This window comes from Podarcis gaigeae (genome assembly GCF_964106915.1).
Source record: "Podarcis gaigeae genome assembly, chromosome: 10".
NCBI classification, from domain to species: domain Eukaryota; kingdom Metazoa; phylum Chordata; class Lepidosauria; order Squamata; family Lacertidae; genus Podarcis; species Podarcis gaigeae.
This window is the reverse complement of record NC_139686.1, coordinates 30,563,524-30,585,644: the sequence shown is the minus strand read 5'-3', so window position 1 is coordinate 30,585,644 and position 22,121 is coordinate 30,563,524. Positions and strand designations below refer to the sequence as shown.

The 22,121-nt window shown below is 43.5% G+C and overlaps 1 protein-coding gene across 4 annotated transcripts in view; it reads right to left on the bottom strand.

Moving 5' to 3' along the window:
- Positions 1-22,121, bottom strand: part of GRAP2 (GRB2 related adaptor protein 2) — a 48,406-nt gene that overhangs the window by 19,266 nt on the left and 7,019 nt on the right. Inside the window, exon 1 of one of the 4 annotated variants that reach the window (XM_083701802.1) lies at positions 1,755-1,929. The exons of 2 other annotated variants lie outside the window; for them this stretch is intronic. In XM_083701802.1, the coding sequence (XP_083557928.1) occupies positions 1,755-1,770 (16 nt within the window). In that variant the 5' untranslated portion in view covers positions 1,771-1,929. Of the gene's footprint in view, positions 1-294; positions 317-1,754; positions 1,930-22,121 lie in introns of those variants that run through there. One more of the 4 variants, XM_083701805.1, reaches the window with a different exon arrangement.

Sequence of the window (22,121 nt, the reverse complement as noted above, 5' to 3'; positions counted from 1 at the left end):
AAAGAGCCTCAAAAACAAAAACGCTAAATAAATAGCAAAAACAGACAGACCTCAGCGTAACACTCAAAATGGAAGTGTGGCACTTAAATCGTCAGCGTAACACTCAAAATGGAGCACGTTCTGCTTCTGAAAAAGTTGGCAAACCAGAACACTTACTTCCGGGTTTGCAGTGTTTGGGTTCCAAGTTGTTTGAGTACCAAGGCATTTGAGAACCAAGGTATCACTGTACACTACTGTGTTTCTGTCTTCTAATAATGCGTTCAGATGGATCAAATATACAGAACTTGAACGTACCTCAGATGAATGCACTGGGGTCTGATTGTGCTGCAGACAAAAAGGCTTGTTTTTACGTTTGCAAGCGATGATGCTAGGATAAAGGACAGGAAAGCTCCTCTTACCATTTCCTGCTAGCAGGGTTGTGATATGATCTGAAAGGACTATCAATGTAACAGTCCCTTTACCTCAATCTGCTGCTCTTCCCTGCTCAAGCTGCCAAGAGCAAGGCAGGAAGTGGCTCACTTTATAGTGCATGTGAGAGGCTGTACCATGAACAGCAGCTGAGAAATAGATAACATGGCCCTTGCAAAAATCTACAGAATGTGCTTTGCTTCATTACCCACAATTCTTTGTTATCGCATTGTGCTCATACTTTTTCTTTTTAAAAAATAGAACTTCATGAAACAAACACAAAAAAACTAAAACAAACCAAGCTAAGGTTGGCGTGGTATGTTACATTCACAAGAATAATAAAGCAGGTTTTCCAGATATTTATGATGATACAGATGCGCAGGTAGAGAGTACCGTCAGAACAAATGAGAGAACACACGACTGGCGCATTGTGTTCATTCTCCAAAAGTTGTTGGATTACAACTCTGAACAGCCCAAGTCAGAATGGCCAATGATCGGGGTAATATAATTTTTCCAAAAAACCATATTCCAAAAACACAGCATTTCCATAAAGTTAGAATATTCCAAAAATACTGTAAATTGCTTTGGGATGCCTCTTGCAAAGCAATTAATAAATAAAATAATTAGAAGAACAGAAACAAATGTTAGCCATCCCTGCTCTAAAACAGTCTTATCAAATGCCTAAAATTGTAACTGATACGCCACAAACTTGACAATTTTACATCCAACTTCGAGTCTTGTACTTCATCTGCAGTAGGAGAATAAATAATTAGAGTCTGGAAATCATTTATGGATTCATTTGTTCATTTTCTGCCATCTGACTCCTCTGTGCAACCCCCCTTGTGTAGGTTCTAAACATGATAGAGCATGGGAAATTTACATACAGATGAACCAACTTGCCTTAGGATACATGACTCATACCTAAATATGGGAAAACTGGAAGGGGTCGACAGCCATTTATAATGTGCTGTAAATTATAAGAACCAACATGCATGAGACAAAACACCATAGCAGGCTTGTGAGGTGAGGTGCATGTGTGATGAGGCATGACAATTTTGAAGAAGTTTGGTGCCCATTTTTGTGATTTATAATAGAAGAATGGAAAATACTGGGCCTCCAAGACATCCATTCTGGAGAGATTTACTAAAATTAAAACAAAACACTCACCTAGGATGAGAGCACCATACAGGAACCTCGCTATTTGTTCTGTTGTAGGCTGATGAATATTTATTATGCAATAATAAATAAATGACATTTGCCAATAAATGACATTTATCAATAAATGACATTTGCAGAAACAAAAACAAAAGAAAAACCTTTAAGGCTGCAGTCCTATATACGCTTACCTGGAGTGAGTCCCATTGACCTCAGTGGGTCTTACTTCTGAGTACACATGGAGAGAACTGCATTAGTATTAGCTGCTGTTTTTATCTTTCTGTCTTCAGCTTACATTGTTTTATCTTCCTGCTCTGCTCCCATCTTGCCGGTTGTTGCTTAAAATTTGCTTTTTACTTATTTCATCGTTTTTACCAGTATAAGCTGCCTTGAAGTTTTGTTTTTACAGTAAAGAAACCTCAAGGAGCGCCCCCCTCCAACTGCTGCTAAATTACATGAACACCATAAACCCAACTCACGGAGAAGAAAGGGTGTCAGTGGGTGGGACTCGTAGACCTCAAAGCATATTAAAGTTGCTTTGTGTGCATTTGTGTGTGTGCACTGACACATCCCCATGCATGAGTCAGAGGCATACGCCTGTGCTCTACCACATGTAGAAGCTACATGTCAAGGCCATTTATGAACCAGCCCGAAGTCCCTTAGCAAGAAGTGAGGGTGTAGCCGGGGGCAGCTGTACCCCCCTAAGTAAATAAAAAAAGACGTAACTAAAAGTAGAATCAATTAGAATATTTGAAACAGAAATGTTCTCTGAGGTCACTTGGATGAGGCTGTGGTGCATTCTAGCGATGCAACCCGATTGAGTGACAGGTATGGCTTCCGCAAACTGACCTATCACGTTGCAGGTTCTGGAACAGGACAGGTAGGTGCCTGCCCCCCCCAATAAATCCTGGCTACTTCCATGGCAACAAGTTCCTCTCACAGCAGAAGTAAAATATGCTAGTGAGGAAGGCACAAGTGTTATGTGAAGGGGGGGGGGGAACCTCATCACTTTTAAGGTAATGGTCCACTGGAGACGCATCACTGAGAGTTATCACCTGTCATTCCTAAATAGAAAAAGGATCTTCTTCGCACACTTCCTCCTGGGTGTCTTTCGGCACTTTCTGTTTCCTTGTTGCTTATTTTAGATGAATTTGAATTCATGTGACTGAACACGAGACAGGCAGAATGGAGGCCAGGCGTCTGGCAGCCGACACCCAGATTAGCTGGCACAATGTGACCTTGTTGTCCAGCATTCTGTTTAGGCTGCAGTTCCTGGGATGTACATGCCGTGTTGCTGTACAGCCTTACAGCTTGGTCTGCCTTGAGTGGCAGTAGCTCCTGCAGCCTCTTAAGAATTTGCCAGTAAGGCAGATACAGAGAGTTGGGAGGCTATTTAGCTCAATCCAGTGCTTCATCTGTCACTGCCAGTTTCCTCGCTCCCTCCCCGATTAGCCCATGAAATCCAATGCTGCCAGCAAAGAGTGCAGACTGGAGAGAGCCTTCAAAAGCTAAGAGCTATGCAGAATAAAGTAGTTACAGATGTTGATTTATGATCAGTCAAATAAAAGATGGACTGTACACAGAAGCGGCAACAAGCTTGGAGGGCTGGGAGTTTTAAAACTTTATATCCGCAAAATGGAGATTTATTAAATTCTGTCAATGATTAGAAGCATACCATGCATAGGACCTGTTTTTATATCATTCTGGAAACTTTTATTTCATCATGGATGCCAGTACACTTACTCATTTTGTACAGAAAATGTAAACATTGCTTACAATTGGCAATGATGTATCTTACCACAATCCACCATTAAGAGTTTTCTCAATTAAATAACAATTTCCAGAAGAGTAGCTGTGTTAATCAGGTGTGGCAAAAATGCCTTGCAGCACCATGAAGACAGTAATCCAGGATGAGTCCTTTAAAAGAGGCCCTTGTGGATACAGAGTACACATGTTCTGCAGGGCCTCTTTTAAAAAACTCACCCTGTATATAGCTGCATAGTTGAACTTCCTGATAAATTATAACCCCACAATTTCATGTTGGACACTCAGGGCCGTCTTTACCCAGCGGTGCAAGGGGTGTGGTGCACCCAGGCACCGAATTCTGGGAGGCGCCAAATGTACAGTGGTACCTCGGGTTACATATGCTTCAGGTTACAGACTCCGCTAACCCAGAAATAGTACCTCAGGTTAAAAACTTTGCTTCAGGGTGAGAACAGAAATCGTGTTTCGGCGGCGCGGCGGCAGCAGCAGGAGGCCCCATTAGCTAAAGTGGTGCTTCAGGTTAAGAACAGTTTCAAGTTAAGAACGGACTTCCGGAACAAATTAAGTACTTAACCCAAGGTACCACTGTATACCTACTGTAATCCGGTCCCTCTCGATTGGCGGCAGTGAAAAGCAATAGAGCGAAAGTCCGTCACTCTGTTATTCTGTAGCGTCAAATATTGTAGCATCAAATATTCCCGGCGAGTCAGGAAAATGAAAGCAGTTATCTCCGCTGCGTCGTTACAGGTGAGCAATTCTCCTCCCCAAAAAAGGTCAACAACTTTGGCTGCCCCTTTCCCCAAAACGCTCAATAACTTTGAGGTCGCCCCCCCCAAAAAAATCTGGGGGTGGCTAAACTAAATTTGGAGGCTCTGGGCCAGTCTTTGCACCCCGGCAGCGCATATGCTAAAGACGGCCCTGTGGACACTACAGTATTAACAGAGCAATTCAACCTGCTTTTGCATCCTTCACCCAGCCCCTCCTGGCCTCCCTAAGACCCTGCTGGTCTCTGCCTGCAGAGGGAGGCAGCTTCACTCCATTGGCACAGAGTTCCCTTCAGCCCACCACACGTGCAGTCAGGCAGAAGTCTGAGCTGGCCTGGGATACACTGGATCCCAAGCTAACCCTGATGTGATCACATGACAGCATCAGGAACAATCCAAGCTCAATCGTTGCGCTTAACCCTGAGTGTTAAGTCCAGTTGCGGACGACTCTGGGGTTGCGGTGCTCATCTCGCTTTACTGGCCGAGGGAGCCAGCATTTGTCCGCAGACAGCTTCCGGGTCATGTGGCCAGCATGACTAAGCCGCTTCTGGCGAACCAGAGCAGCGCACGGAAATGCCATTTACCTTCCCACTGGAGCAGTACCTATTTATCTACTTGTATTTTGACATGCTTTCGAACTGCTAGGTGGGCAGGAGCAGGGACCAAGCAACTGGAGCTCACCCTGTCGCGGGGATTTGAACTGCCGACCTTCTGATTGGCAAGCCCTAGGCTCTGTGGTTTAGACCACAGCACCACCCGTGTCCCCTGTGGGGTTGGATGGCTCCCTAAATAGCTAACTGTCCTTATGTTGCATCTCTTAGAGGTATGGGCTATCCTGGTTTCTGATAGCCCCAAAACCCTGGTCTTAAATTAAATTCCCTGCTGGGGTGAATAAATAAAATGCTAGGAAATTTACAGCTTTATGAGAAATCTCTTTGCATGGATGTATCTTAAATGAAACGAATAATGTATGAATATAAATCTACCCCCCCTTCTTACTGCAACTGCACTTTTTGTGTATGATACTTATTTTCTGTGCCTAATTATAAACCAGTAGCTCATGCACATGTGCTTGTATATAGAATCATAGAGTTGGAAGAGACCACAAGGGCCATCGAGTCCAACCCCCTGCCAAGCAGGAATATGGTTATGTTATTAGTCCCTGCAAACTGCACTGCAGACAAGTTTATCCCTGCACGGTTACAGCCTCTGCCCACCTATTTGCATACCCTCCAACATTTCTCAGATGAAAATAGGGACGTCCTAAGGAAAAGTGGGACATTCCAGGATTAAATCAGAAACCGGGATGGCTTGTCTAAATCAGGGACGTCCCAGGAAAATAGGGACACTTGGAGATTCTGTACCGCAAGTACAGGAGATGGTGGGGGCATGTATGGGTCACAGACTGATATGCTTGAAGCAACACCCTTGTCTGGCTTTCCCATGTCACATCATTCATTATCTATCAAGAAGCTCATATACCAAGATAGTCTCCTGCTGCATTGGACTGCAACACCTGATGGGAGTTATAGTCCAAATCATCTGGAGGGCACCTGGTGGAGGAAAGTTTTGCTAAGGCATCAAAACAGGCACCTGGCTGATGAATGAGTCAAGAACACCATTGTCTAGTGCAGTGTTTCCCAACCTTGTGCCTCCAGATGTTTTTGGCCTACAACTCCCATCATCCCTAGCTAGCAAGACCAGTGGTCAGGGATGATGGGAGTTGTAGGCCAAAAACATCTGGAGGCACAAGGTTGGGAAACACTGGTCTAGTGCAGGCATAGGCAAACTCCAGCCTTCCAGATGTTTGGGACTACAATTCCCATCATCCCTGTTGTTCTAAACATCTGGAGGGCCGGAGTTTGTCTATGCCTGGTCTAGTGATTTCTTTGATCATGACTGACTCTTCAGGTGCACTGGGACACTCTGTATGCATGAGTGCATGTGAGTGTACGAAATCATGTGCAGCGTTCTCCGAGTGATCAAGGGGGAGATGAGGAGCATATATACCCATGGATGAGTTGTTTGCTTGAAAGGTGGTCATTGTGGCAGAGACAGTAACATTGCAAAAGTACTGCTGACTTGCTTTAACTAAAACTATGTATGCATTAACAATCCTTCCCATTCCAGTGTGTGCTCCCACTAAGTTGGTTGAAGACCCTGCTCATATGATATTAGCCAATGGATCTTTCTTCAAAGCAATTTCCATTTGATTTGAAAACATATGCTGCTGTTAAGCTGAGGTGTGTACATTTGAGATAGCCATTGCACATGCACAGATGACAGCTTCATGAATACGGGTTTGCGGGGGAGGGGGCTTGCAGGTGCAGAGAAACCAAACAGATTATGTGCATTGGGTGAAGACATCCCCACCTATTCTCTGGTGTGTACAGCAACTGCAGATGAGACTTGAAACAGTGGGGAAGAGCAGCCATCCTCCTGCATTTTAAGCCATTACATGCAACATTAGCCACAATCCGCATCTTTCCTGCAATTTCTTGCAAAATAATGTGTTTTTATGTGCTTTCTTCCAAACCAGCTTCAACCGGTATTGAGAACAAGAATGACCTAGCTGTCATTAATGTGAACAGCATGAGACTCTTAATCTCTGGGCCATGGGTTCCAGCCCCAGTTTGGGCAAAAGATTCCTGCATTGCAGAGGGGTTGGACTAGATGACCCTTGTTGGTCACTTCCAACTCTACAATTCTATGAAAACACAGCCTTAGCAGAAGTAGAATCTTTTATCTGCAGATTCTAGTGGCAGTAACTAACCCTTCTTGAATAAAAATAAGTTTGAAAAATAACTCCCAGTAGGGATTACAGGTTTTAAAGATGCATTGTGGAAAGATGGTTTAAAACTCCAACCTCCAAAAAGACATTAATGATGGTTGAGGCAGGATCCCTTAAAAGGAGCAGCCTTTAGGAAGCGTAAAAGGACGACTCTTGCTTGTTTTTATTTTCACAGATTCCAACTTCAGTGAGAGACTGAGACAGAGCCCTCTTGAAACAACCGAACAGATGGATTAAATGTGGTTGCTGTTATTTTTTATTGCCAGGGGCTGGAGATACAAGTGGCTGAAATATCATATATGCTATTCAGCTTGGTCTGAAAAATTGTGCTAATACCAGCACCTAAAGCTCTTCTTCAGCTTACTTCACTGCTCCTGACTAGTAATTTTGCCTTTGAAACCTGCATAACACTTTTCATCAAATGAACTTAAAGCAACCCCTAAATATTTCCTTGTGGATCTCAAAGAGCAGTACTGGATTCTTTTTGACACCCCCCCTCCGGTTAATGGTTTGTTCTTCTCTATGCATATGCAACAGAGTTCCACCCTGACATTTGTGAGGGTTCCTTTCCTCTTGCTTTCGTCTTTACTTATGTTCCTCAAGGACCTTTTATCCAAGATGATATCAAAGGCCCTTTCACACTGGGAATGAAATCCTGTCTTTTCCTATGCTGAGTCTCACATACATTTCTGCAACCTATCGAAGTTAACTGTTTGATTCTATGCAATATATAGCTCTGTAAAGGAAGCTGTTATTATTATACACACCCAGCCATAATTTACAATAGACAATTACCTATCTCCCTGCTGAGTACTGTGGCGAAAGCCTTTGCCTGTGTAGTTCTCAACAGATTATAGTCACTCGCTGACAGTGTATCCCGAGTCACAATGAGGCTTTAGAGCTCGGAGATCAACAGTTGACATGATTTTCTCACTGTGTCAGCTGCAGAAGAAATGCTGATATGCCCCTTGTACATGGCCTTCACAGACCTGACAAAGGCCTTTGACCTTGTCAGCCAAAAAGGATTATTCTCCATAAAATAGGATGCCTACCTCAGCTCCACAAGATAGTGTCCTTCCATGAGAACATGCCTAGCGCTGTCCCGTATGACAGGTCATCCTTGGATGGCTTCCCTATAAAGAATGGTGTGAAACAGGGCTATGTTCTCACCCCAATTCCCCTTGGCACATTCTCCTCCCTGTTTCTCTCCTATGCCTTCAGCTCAACTGAAGAGAGTGTCTTCCAAGAAGTGATGGGGATCTGGTCAATCCAGCCATCTCCATGCCTGTACAAAAGCGTGGTGGGTCCTTATCTGAGAGATGTTGTTTGCAGATGATGCAGCCTTGACACCACATTCCAAGGAGTTGGTTCTTACCATCAGCCTGATGAAGACCAACATCCTTGGTCAGGACATCACCAGTCACACGCCTGAGGTAGTAGGCAATTTTGTCTACCTGGGCTCCACCATAACCAGCAAACCTCTCCATCAACACTGAGCTGGACAAGCGTTTTGGCAAGGCAGCTATGGCATAAAGGTATGGGAGAATGTGGTACTAATGTCCAATATCAAGATAAAGGTCTACTGATGAAGCAATTGTTGCCCCCCTCCCACAAAGCAGTAGCTTTACACCAGCTGAGGGAGCAACCATGTTTTGCATGGCTGAGTCCAACCTTTTCCAAAATTCTATATGTTGCAACCAAACAAATTCCAAGTTTCATTAAAAGGAGCAGAGTCTTAAAGGTCAATTGAGAGATAGCACCACCAAATACTTGCATATCTGGTTAACCGACGTCCATGCCAGCCAGTCTATTGCACAGAGCAAAAGGCCATGTCAGGGGCTGTTTTATGCATCATTAAAAGCACCAGTGTTTTGCCAGGTCAGTTTGATACATGTTCTCAATGTATTATCAGTCTGAAGCTGCATTAATTTTCATGACCTGGGAATTATCTGGAATAGAGCACCTCCTACCAGACCCAAACGAGCTCTTTACTGTATGGTTCCAGTGATTGGATCTATTGCTTACTGAGCATTCCAATGAGAGAGGTACTGTGAACTGCCCATTAGCCCAGCCATCTGGCAGTGTAATAAGCTGGATAATTTCCTATACAGCTGCAAGCACCATCTCATGACAAAGCCCCCTTTATTCAATCCATGAAGCAAAATTGATTTCTGTTTCATATATACAAATGAAAACAACCAGTAATGCATTGTGGGCAAACCCCCACTATTTTTAAAATTATTTTTAAGTTCACCTTTCATATAGGTTTGTGCAGTTGTACGGAATCAGTTTTATACCACACCTGCAACTATATTACAGGCTCGCTACACTTTATGGTGGCACAATGTGGCAGTATTCAGGCTGTGTTGAAATTCTATAAGCTAAGGGTAGGAGGATTTGAAAGCAAATATGCAACAGGCAAAAGGTGCCTTCCACATCCATACTTTTCCTCCCAAACTACCTCCCCCCAAGTCTACTTTCTCTTAGATTACTAGTCTCAGAAACCCACTGGGGGGAAAAAAATGGGGGAGAGATTTCAAAGGGAAAGTGAGGGCAGCGAAAGAATTCTGTACCCTCTTTCTTCCAGCATTAAGTATTAACACCTTTCCGATTTTATAGAAATTCACCAGCAACCTGCCTCCTAATACAGGATCTGCCACCATCACAACCAATTAGTGCTTGAGCTACTTTTGTTTAACAAGGGGAGCAAATTTACACTTATGCGACTGAGAACAAGGAATGGCCATTCACTTTTGAATTTAAGAGTGGCTTACTCAGATTAATTTCAATTAAACCAGTAGACATGTATGAGTATTTACAAGGCCTTTCATTTCATGATAATACTTTAAAAAACAAACAGACTCAAAGATGTTTGGAGATGAGATCCAGACTTGTGTCTTTATCAGAGGACTTGCACAGATGATTGTTACCAATACAGCAAAATGCTGGCTCAGATCCCCAGAAATCAGAACTCCAACATACACACACACACCATCCTGAACCACAGGGTACCTGGCAGCAAGTCCTGCTGGAGTGCACAGTTCTATAGTAGATGGTAGCACACAGTCCGGCAGACAAACAGGTCCAAAGCCCCAGCAGGCAAATTCCCATCTCTACAACTGACCCAAGGGTTAGGGCACATGGAGGTCAGTCCTGCATACACACAGCCCCAACCAGCTCTCTGGAACATCCAAGCCATGGTCCAATCAACCTGGGCAGTTGACCAAGCACAGCCCCTCAGCTTGGCTCCCCTTTTGTACTTTGCCTGCTGTTTGCAGCATCTGGGCTTGACGAGGCAGGGGACCCTCACCTGTTCCGAGCCTACTTCAGCTGAGGAATCACATACCTTCACCCAAAGCTAATAAGCCCCACCTGGCTAGCTAGGGAACTGGGCTCTAGGCCCTGCCTGCCTCAGCTTCCTAGAACGCCCCTCCCACTGCTCCCTATGCATCAGAACCCACCATGTTTGTGGAGACAGGGGCCCCTCTGGCTCTGGGTCCTGCTGCTCTGGTTCCTGTGCATTGACCCCCATCCCCTCACCACCCTCTGTCACCCTATGAGCACTTCCTACACCAATCTCTCCTCCCCCATCCCCAGCTTGCCCCAGTATGTCCCAGTCCCAGCTACACCCTTTAGTAGGATTTCTCTTCCTCCTCCCTGCCATCCTGTCAGTTCATCACACACACACACACACACACACACACACACACACGTCATTTTGAAATGGCTGAGACTCTCGTTACACAACTGAGTTTCTTTTTTTAAAAAAGAATATTATATACAAAACAGGAACAGAAATATCTCATTAAGGCAGCACTTTCTGAGTAACGATTCTACAGTCTTTGATTTCTTGACAAATTCTTTGTGTCAGGAGGTAAAGTCATTTGTGTGTATCTTTTTAACCCTTTTGGTTTTCTGTCTTGAAATGTAAAATAGCTATAAAAAAATTTAAAGTAAATTTTGAGAGGAACAAGAGTGTAAGTTTCCCCCAGCTCAGGTTGCTTTAGTTAACATTTGAGGTTAATTGGAATTTGGCCCTCAGGCTCTCTTTTTAACAACTAAACTGGCCCAGCCATTTCTTAATTAGTTTGGCTCAGGAAAGTAATACTGTCAAGAATTGAGGAGGCAAAGCCTAAGAAGGTGCGATCTTGGAAGTGGGAGGATTTTCAGTTGTCATGTTTTGTAGTGAGCAACAATTCATCAGCCAACGGATAAAAGAGTGTTGGACTGCAAATTCACAACTAGTGGAGGGTTATGAATGGGAGCTGTCCAGCTTTTCTTCATCTTCCATCTATTCCTGTCCCACAGATATGTCCCACATACAGCAATTCATCCTCTTCCCTGTAGCATCTCTGACTAAGGACAGCTGGTTTAGGACATGTGTAATGGCAAGTCATTAACGGGCAGTTATTGCTTCAGAGAAGGATCAAGTACAAAGGGCAGGCATGTGTGTCTGTGCAGAGCATTACCAATATATCTTTGTCAAGGCCGGCTGCAACGCCTGCTTTCTGGATTCTGCCCTCAAATCTCGGAATGTGATGCTTCGGCTGCCCTACTCACATCTGGTCTAATGGATTCATTTGTGCCAGTCACTTCATTGCAAACCTGTAAGCACATTCCACCATGGGCTGCTTCTTATTAACCCTAGCCCACCCCACTCCAATTACAGACTGCTAATTTAATTGCTGGCTCATGCACTTCAATTTATCCTCTGTAAAATTCAAAGAATAATGACCTTAACCCCATAGAAATATTGGAATCATTTAGAGGGGTGGTGGGGGAGTCCTCTCGTATATAAATAATGGAATTATTATTATTATATTATTATTATTATTATCCCTGCATAAGGAAGTTTTCAATGTTTGGTGTTTTGTTGTGCTTTTATATTTTGCTGGAAGCTGCCCAGAGTGGCTGAGGCAACCTAGTCAGATGGGCAGTATATAAATAATAAAATTGTTGTTGCTGCTGCTGCTACAGATCATAGGTGATTGTTACTCAGGAGGAACACCTAGCTTTCTCCCTAAGTGACTATGTATTAAAATCATTAAATGGGATTAAAGCTAAAGGTAAAGGGACCCCTGACCATTAGGTCCAGTCGCAGATGACTCTGGAGTTGCGGTGCTCATCTTGCTTTACTGGCCAAGGGAGCCAGCTTCCGGGTCATGTGGCCAGCATGACTAAGCCGCTTCTGGTGAACCAGAGCAGCCCATGGAAACACCATTTACCTTCTCGCTGGAGCAGTACCTATTTATCTACTTGCACTGCGTGCTTTCTGCATTGAAAATATTGCTATGGTTATTATGGGGTTTAGAAAGTCATCAATCCAAGTCTTTATTAAGGGTTTATTTAGAACTGTGGCCTGTATGCTGGTTTTCAGGTACTTCAGGGAAGCCCACAGGCAGGGCATGAAGACAAAGGCCTTTTCTTCCATTTTCCCACCCCTGCACCCCGGCAATTGATAAGAACATAAATACATAGGAAGCATCTTCTGGATCAAGCCAGTGGCCCCTTTAGTCTGTTTCCCCTGTGGGAAACCCTCAAGCAGAACCTGAGCACAAGAATATTCTCTCCTCCTGTGGTTTCTAGCAACTGGTATTCTGAAGCACTACTGCCTCCCGTTGTGGAGTCAAAGCACAGCCATCACGGCTAGTAGCCATCTCCATTAATACGTCTCATCCACGTTGTTGGCCGTCACTAGTGGTAATAAGAGTTATATCGCCTCTGAGCAAGGAGGTATCATTTAACTATTGTGGCTTATAGCTGTTGACAGAATGATCTTTCATGAATTTATATATGGATTGTATGATGACTTTAGTAAGGATTGCACATAAAATTCCAAATTCCAGTAGTGGATGGATAGTAGAGAAGGAATGTAACACCCGTCAGTCACGTATCACTGTCTTTGCAGGACAGGGTGGAGGAAAATGTTCACAAACAGGAAAATCTTAGATTCAGCTGCAAGGTGAGGGGGAAATCAATGCTTGCAGATGAAAATAATCATAACATTCCTATCACTGGCAGGTCCATAGACCTGAGCAACAATGATAATGGTTGATCCTACCTTCTCAGTATTCCCTGATAACAGTTTGAGCTGTTGTTAAACCGAGCATGGGTAGCATAGTCACCAGAACAAAATTAAAATGTGCTGCATGGGTGGCTGATTTTCTTTTCTGCTAGTCGGCAGGAGAGAGAGGGAAAGAGAGAGACTTTTCGCTACTGCTCTGCAATTCTAGCCTGATTCACTCAACCAAACATTCATTCCCAGAATGTAAATTATCCCTCTGATGAGTGGTCTGTGACTGTGGTGTCTGCTAAGCCTTCATCTTTGCACCAGAAAAGGATGATATTTCTTTTCCCTCCCCACCTGCTGATCTCTGTCTCTCATGTGGCTTTAATCATGATAAATCTATTCTAATGTTCTTCATAAGACAAACAATGCACCACTAATCTACCATGATCTGGGTTCTGGCATCACTGAGATTAACCTTTTATCTATTATGTGGAGTGCAAAGTTAATATGCTCCCTCCCATTAACTATTTGTTATGTAGTGGACCCCACTCTGCTTCACATTTGCTACTTAAAAGTCAGCAACTGAAAAATGCATCATTTGAAATAAGAAATGTGCTTAAAATGTCTTTCTTTTCTTCCTCTAAACTACCCCTCAACTGCCTTGATTCTGCCAGGACAGTCCCTGAATTGATAAAGCCACCACAGTTTCTGATCTGAAAGTGGGGTGTTCTGATTTTGAGGTTTTGTCTCCGCCCCCCAGTGCCACCTTGGCTGTGGATCCTGCCTCTCTGCCTTGTGCAACATGGTGGCCAACTCCAAACTTGGTGGCACAGCTTGATGATGTCATTTGCCAGGGCACTTCTGGGAGTCAGAAGCAGAGGGTGTGTGCATAGGCTTAAAAGGGCAGCGGTGCAGATTGCAGCCGTCAGTAGCGGTGGGTGAGCCTTGAGCGGCTAGCAGGATGGGGGAGTGGGTGGGGGGAAAGGGAAGTAGGGCTGGTAGCTGTTTCAGTTACCATAGAAAGCCTACAACTTGATCCTCTTTGGGGACTTTTCCTTTTCCTAAATGAACTCTAGTGCCAAAACAAATTAAACGAGCTTAGTGAAAGTAGCTTCTGGGCAGAGGAGATGCACTGAGATTTAATATCTGCCGACTAAGCAATTTTATCAATATTAAATTAATTGTTTCTGGAGCAAGAGTAATGGTTTCTGGGCCTTAAATCCAGATGAGCAAAGCAGGGAAGTAAGTATAGGAACTGCAAAAGCTATCCAGAGATACAGGACGAAAACAGGCTTTGCAGGAGTTTAGCTCCATTGTTTGGTTTCATCTCATGAAGTCTTGTTGCTATGCACTTAGATTCCAACTGACTCTGTTCAGAAACACATCCAGTCATCTTGTTTGCTACTTCTGTTTCCTATGCCTGTCATTGAGAATATCTTCTTTCCTTTAACTGCACCACGGCTTTTAATCTATAGCTAGGTAATGGACCAGTGGTATGAACAAGCAGTGGGCTCCTCTCCAGGTCACCCACTGGTAGGGTTGCCTTGTTTCAAAAAGTAAAAAATGAGGACACCCTGAAAATTGTTGAGCTTTTTAAAAAGGACCCCAATAATGCCCAAAAACCCATGGTTTTTTGGTGAAAATTTCTCCTGCAACTGGTGCCTAAAAGCCTGTAATTCTGCATGACAACCCCAGTTAGGTTTCTCAGAGCGGCTTCTAGTTGCAGAATGAGAGCAAAAGTGCAGTGTAATTTTTTGGTTTACTTGCTGAAGATCCAGGACAAACTGCTGCCTTCCAGAAATTCCCCCTTCTGCCTTTGAAATCCTGGTAGGGTCTGGGAAATCCGGACGTATGGGCAGCCCTACCCACTAGCTTATGACAGGTTGTGGCCATGGCCACAAAATCAATGAATTACCCAGTTTCTTGTTAGCCAAGAAGATAAGCATAGATGCCCTTTTCTTAGTATTCATGGCATGTTTTTCATTCCCATGACAACAGTGAAGACAATGATGTTGCAGCCGGTTCACCAGCTTAGGTTAGCTGCAGCCTCCCTGTGCAGCCGAGGCACATGTTGCAAAAGTAATCAGCAATCTACCACTTCTCTGAGATCTTATCTGACGAGGATCTGCAGCAGGGAACCACAAGGTCTTCAAGCCTCTTTGTGTTAGAATGTGTGTGGCAAAAATTGGAACTTTGTGCAAAGTGCATGATGACTCATCTGACATTTTCAGCTTGACTGAAGACAGTGGTTACCTTTAATTCTAATCTCAATACACTATCCACGCTTATACTTTCAGCCAGTAGAAAGAAATTATTCTGCATGCTGCATAGATGCAAAAATTCAAGGCGATGCGAGTTAAAGCATGATGCTATGCACATGTGGGAGCAAGTGCTTGCAAGCATAAAGGACAAGCTCTAGACCTTGAACTGGTCTGGATGAGGATTTGCCTCTACAGTACATATCTTCCCTTCCTCCCCTGTGACTCTGTGCCCCTCCTATTGTCTCACCATCCCACCTTGGACCAGCTGCTGTCACTTCAGCCCCAGGACCAAAGAAGGGGAGGGACAAGCAGCAACCCTCCTCTTGAAATGTTACTAGTGACATAGATGTTAAGAGAAGTAGTAGTAGCAGCACAAAGGTATAAGAAGAAGAATTTTACGCAGCTAGCTTTCAAGTGCCATTGCAGAGTTATAATAGATTGCTAAGAAGCATGTGAAGGACAACAAAAAGTGTCTCCTCCATGGCTGATACCAAGGACAGATGCTCAGTTTGTCCAATGTGTGGGGCCAGCCCTGCATGCATGTATTTTGAGTGAGGGTGTCAAAATTAACCAGGTCATTTGTCTGCAGCAGTAAGAATGAGCATACAGATACTTGGTCCTATTCATTCATTTATTTGCTGTTACATCCAAGGAACTCAAGGTAGTGCCCATGGATCTCCTGCTCTCCCTATTATCCACACAGCAACAACCCTGTGAGGTACGTTAGGCTTCATGGCTGAGCAGGGATTTGAACCCTGGAGTAGGATTTGACTCCAGCACCCTAACCACTATGCCACACTGGTTTCATGTTGCCCAAGACAACCTTTGCCAACCTGGAGCCTTCCAGATGTTTTGGACTACAACTCCTATCATCTCCAGCCAGCATGAGTTTGGATTACAACTCCCATAAACCCCAGCCAGCATAGTTGTGCTGCTGGGAATGCTGGGAGATGTAACCCAAAGCTTATGAGGGCACCAGGTTGCAAACACAGTATATGAACCTAGCTATATACCAGTTAATTGCCTGCCATGTTTGTAATTTGTGGGAGTGTACACAAGTGCAGCACAGGGTTGTTGTTGTTGTTGTTGTTGTTTAGTCGTTTAGTCGTGTCCGACTCTTCGTGACCCCATGGACCAGAGAACGCCAGGCACCTCTGTCCTCCACTGCCTCCCGCAGTTTGGTCAAACTCATGCTGGTAACCTCGAAAACACTATCCAACCATCTCGTCCTCTGCCGTCCCCTTCTCCTTGTGCCCTCCATCTTTCCCAACATCAGGGTCTTCTCCAGGGAGTCTTCTCTTCTCATGAGGTGGCCAAAGTACTGGAGCCTCAGCTTCACAATCTGTCCTTCCAGTGAGCACTCAGGGCTGATTTCCTTCAGAATGGAGAGGTTTGATCTTCTTGCAGTCCATGGGACTCTCAAGAGTCTCCTCCAGCACCAGAATTCAAAAGCATCAATTCTTCGGCGATCAGCCTTCTTTATGCACAGGGTAGGTGTGCCTAAAGCATATACAGTGGTACCTTGGGTTAAGAACTTAATTTGTTCTGGAGGTCCATTCTTAACCTGAAACTGTTCTTAACCTGAGGTACCACTTTAGCTAATGGGGCCTCCCGCTGCCGCGTGATTTCTGTTCTCATCCTGAAGCAAAGTTCTTAACCTGAGGTACTATTTCTGGGTTAGCGGAGTCTGTAACCTGAAGCGTCTGTAACCCAAGGTACCACTGTACAATGGTTACCAGGCACATTCACAATGCAAGCCTATCCACGTCTACTTAGTTCAACTAGGCTTACTCTCTCTGTGCATAGCATTGCAGTGTCAGTTTACATAAGGATTTCCTTGTGCTTCTGCATCCCACATAGGATGACAGAAAATCTTTAGATGGCCCTAATTGTTTTGGCTGAGAATGGACAGATTTTTCTTTTACAAATTTCATGTGGAACACCTGACACGTGCCCTTGCTGAACTTGCTAGAACATATAAGAGACTAACTACTGTGCATTGGCTGGATTATTAGGGGTTTGCTCATGAGAAGCCAGGCTTCAGATTCTATCACAGCTATGAAGGCCACTAAGTGTCTATGGTCAGATTACTGTCTCTCAGTCTGCCTTAATATGATGGTTGGGATGTCCTTGGAGAAAAACAAGAAAAATAAGATCATCAATGGTGCCATGAAAGTGAACACACACCAGGGAACCATCCTGACATATAGAAAGATAAGAACAAGGCGTAGGCTTGAAGTATTATATATATATTTACACACACTATGGATGACACCTGGACATTGTTCCCAAATTAAACTATTCATGTGGAAATCTGAATGGCAAAATCCTAAGTTAAAATGTTGAATTCTGAATTGTATTACAAATATGTGTACATGGTGGGTGGGTGCATTAGCACTGTGATTTTTTGTTGTTGTAATATTTTCCAGCCAACTTTGTAGTACTCCCTAATACTGTTCATTCCCTGCTCTTATTTCATTAATGTTGCTGTGCACTGAGCTGACATTTTCAGTGAACAATTTATAATGAGGCCTACAGTTTCTTGCTTGATGGTAACAGCAAACTGAGGACTCAGCATTTTATATGTATAGTTACTTTTTCCTAATGTAAATTACTTTACACTCATCAACACTGAATTTCATCATTTTATTGCCCACTCACCTAGTTTTGCAAAACCCTCTAGTAATTCATGATACTCTGCTTCTGACTTGACTATTTCATTAATTTTGCAAACCCTACAAGTGTTACTGGCTTGCAGTTCACCTTCCTGCTCACATTGCTCATCAATGCATTAAATAATGGAAGTCCCAGTACAGAATCTTGGAGAACACCCACCCACCCACCCACACCCTAGTTACATTTTCTGCTTTGCTACATAGCTAGTACTAATTAGAAAGGATCCGGCTGTGTGGCTTACCATGAAAATTACATTTATTAATGCAACAGGAAATGCTTTGGAATAATAGGTAAAAGCTTAACTACATCAAAATCATTTTAAAACATACGACCATTTACTATTTTCAGATGCTGCATAATGTAAAACAGCTTCTTGGTCAGCAGTAATAAGATATGAAAGCAGGACTCTTTAAGGAAATGGTGGTGGGTGGATGTGCATGATTTGCCCTTGTATTTACACCAGGGGGATGATGAAACAACTGAGATCAGTATAAAGTAAGTACCTTTGCCCTCAGTGCTTCTTATGTCTGCTCCCAGGAGCCAGGAGCTGTAGGGGACATCAGTCCTGGCGAGGAAGCCCTGCCCACTGCAGGATTAACACAGTTATTGGCAACCTGGCACCCTCCAGATGTTTTGGGCTCCAACTCCCATCAGCCCCAGTCAGCGAAGTTGTCTAAAATATCTGGAAGGAGCCAAGTTGGCAAAGGCTGGGCTAACATCTAACTGGTCTGGCAGCCATTTCCAGGCTGAGATAATTTATTGTGAGACCAACAGTGGCCCATATTCAGCAGCAGCAGATGGGCAATTATTTTTTAAAACCACGAAGACAGTATCTTACAACAGGTAGGTACAACATCCTACAAACACTTTCTGTCCAGGAAAGTCTCATTAGCACCTTGCCAGTCGACACTGTAAGGCTAGTGCTGCAACTGCACGTCATCTAGATTTTCTGCTAAAACTAAGGGAGGCGGGAAGGAATGCCAATTCCAGAATAAATTGCTGGAGTGGAACCAAGCTTTCCACCAGCACTTTTCATTCTTCGCCTGGAAGATGAAAATTTCCTTTCTGTATGTTGGCATTCCCAGTCATTGGGTGAATGGAATCAAGGGTGATCTGGTTTTCTGAAAGGGTCCAATACATGATGGATTTCATAATCCCTGTGCACTGAATGAAGAAGCTAGATTTTCGTATAGGTGTGTGCAATAAAAGCTTATGAGGAATGTGCTGCCTTATGCAATACAAAAGGCTATAATGTCAGCCCGGGCTTCTATTCTGCAGAATAATTATGCTTCCTGGAAACGTATAGTCCTTAATAGGACACAGAGAGAATAATGATACAGAAGATTAGGCACTGAACTTGGACAAGGTTCAGATTCAGTTTCCATCTGATGGCATCTCTTTCTTCAGGCTTTTCATATCAGAAAATGGAAAAATTGGGGGACTTCTGCTGTCCTTCCTTTTGGCTGACTTGGAAGCCCAATATCTAAAATGCAAGTCATTTCCCACATCCAATTATGGAGGGACTTGCCCTCTCAGGAACTAATAACCTGGATGAACTTTGCCTTCTCCTCAACATTCTGAAATATTTTATATTATTACCTACAAGCTTCATCTAATAAGGTGTAGCTGCTTCATTGGTCTCCTAGCTATTCTCAACCCACTGTCATTTTTTCGAGCCTTTATCATTCTGTTTCTTTTGTACTTTGGGGGAAAGATGAATCCCTTCTGACTTTCTTTGTCAGCTGAGATATTTTTGGGAAAGGCAGCCTTTTTATGATACAAAAGTGGGCCAAGCTTTCAAAAGGACCACCACAACCAACACACACGCGTACACACCACAGTAACTTTCTATGTTGTAATCAAAACAAGCGCTAATTTCTAAGGTAATTTATGCATTAGCCATATCTGACAGAGGAACGTGAAAGCTGCAGGTGCTGTTACAAAACGTTAAACAACGTGCTCTTCATCCGGGCCAATAAATTAATGGATCCTTAAAATTACTTGATGTAATGATGTCAACAATATATAACACCTCCATGTTCACATAATGTTCAACCATAATAAAGTACAGAAAGTGCCTGGGTACTGAATTCATTTTTAAAAGGTGTGTGTGTGGGGAAATAGTAGAAAAATCTCACAATACTAAAGAAAAGACAGCATTAAATGAAACTGGACATTATAGCAAAATAAAGCAAAATGAACACCTTGTAAGTATCCAATCAACCCTTCATGCCAAACAGCTGTATAATAAACAGCAGAGCAATTGCAACCTCAGATCAATGCTGCCGCTGGCAGCTAGGATGTGGTGGGCAGTCTTCTTCTGCCATGCTTGGCCATGCTCTGCAGAAATTCCTACTCTGCCTGCTGAAAGTGCAATGGGGGGCACACTACTGGTGCTACTGAACAATTATAAGACACCGAAATGGGGTGTCACAAGGGAAGAGGGGGCTTGATGATGCAGACTTTGAATCCAAAGCTGGCTTTCCCAGAAAGGGGCCCAATGTGAACCCCTGAACTGCACAAGCCTGAAGGTGGTGCAGAGAATATTGGTGGGAATACTGTTCTCTCACCTTCTGCCCTGAGCTTCAGCAGCTGGCAGGGCTGCAGCTGTGGGGGAGAATGCACCACTCCCCCCTCCCCACGCCCCATCCAGCTATTCCATCTTGGGGAAAAGTTAAACAACTACAACGGTCAAAGTTTTGCATGGGCATACTGAATCCTTTGAAAGATGAACACATTCAATAGTACTTCAAAATGCACTTTGCAATGCCCTACTGTTAGAGTGCTGGGTTCCCTCCACCACACAGTGGCATTCAGCAGGGGATGCTGGCAACCCTCCAGAGAACTGCCTCACAAGCCATTGGCTGGTTACCTGTAAAGTGATGATAAGTAGTTACAAAGGTATCAGAGCTGACATAGAGATACCTTGCCACACCCTTTCCTACTTTGGCACATGATTCCCCTGCAGCACAGTCAGCACACAATGTTTTGTGTGTTGGCCAAGCTATGCAGAACTTTAGGCTCAAGCTCTTAAATATACATGGCTGGATATGGCTTTGAGTGAAGACCAACCTGGTGGTCTCCCTCCTCCATTGCTAAGTACTTGTGGCTTACCTGGTAACATTGGCAGGAAGTGCTAGGAAGGAAAGGCAGCTTTCTGAGCAGTGCAAACCAGCTGAGTCTAGCTACCAGGGCATTTAGGGAAATCAAAATAGTGGGTGGGAGCTGGAAATGTTGTTTTAAAGGTGATCTCAGGGAAAGTATTAGCGCTAGACTGTGCCATAGACCTGGGGCCTGGCAGCTGCACTAGAATGCCAAGTGCTCATGAGGGCCTTAATAAAAATGCAACAAAGCACACCACAAGAGCAGCACCACCAAAGTACGAGGGAAACCCCAAACACAGAAATCCAAGCGCAAAGCACACATTTGTTAATATAAAGGGTAGTTACCACAGTAGGAGTAGGTAGCATAGTGGCACTTTTTGTGGCAAGTAATTTAAGATACTACTACCAACACTACTACTACTAATAGTAATAATAATTCTATATACTGCTTAATACCAAGATAGACACCTAAGCTGTTTACAGATATAATTTTGAACAGCTAGAGGCTATTTGTGAGTTTTGTTTTGACATTTGGCTTTTCTTTTCTTTTCTTGAAGCCTAATACCAGTTGATAGTTCCACAGGTAAACAATTGCATACTGATTTTTCTGGAAATGTCTCTCTGTTTAGTATATTCATCACGGTGGTCTGGAGGAAATGTAGATGAATAAAAATCATGCTAATGGCCTCAGTTTGAAGGATTGATAGCGGAAGACACCATGCACATGCTTCCAAGGAAAAATGTGTTTACAAGTATAAAACCATTGGATTTCCCCGATGAGCAATTTGCTCAAAGTATGTTAGGATTTATACAGGCAGCATTAACAAATTTGTCTCCTGCTTCACTTGTTAAACTTCTGCTTTTCCTGTTTGAAAATTACGGGAAGAACATTTTGCTACAATGGTAATGAATTCAAAGTATATTTGAAAACAAAGACAAGTCGCTTGTGCCTTATTTTAAATGACGCTGTGGCGGTAAATACATTTAGACAACTGTGAAACAAGAGCAGGAAGGTGGGGAAATAGGTGGCATCCAACTATTAGTCTTACTATTAGGTGTTAGCATTTCTGCAATGTTAAAGGTTAAAGGTTATTTCCAAGAGAATAAATGATGCTTCCCTGTTCACACCACCAATGCTAGCTTTGGAATTGAGGCAGGCTGCTAACATTCTCTCTGTTTTCTTATTTC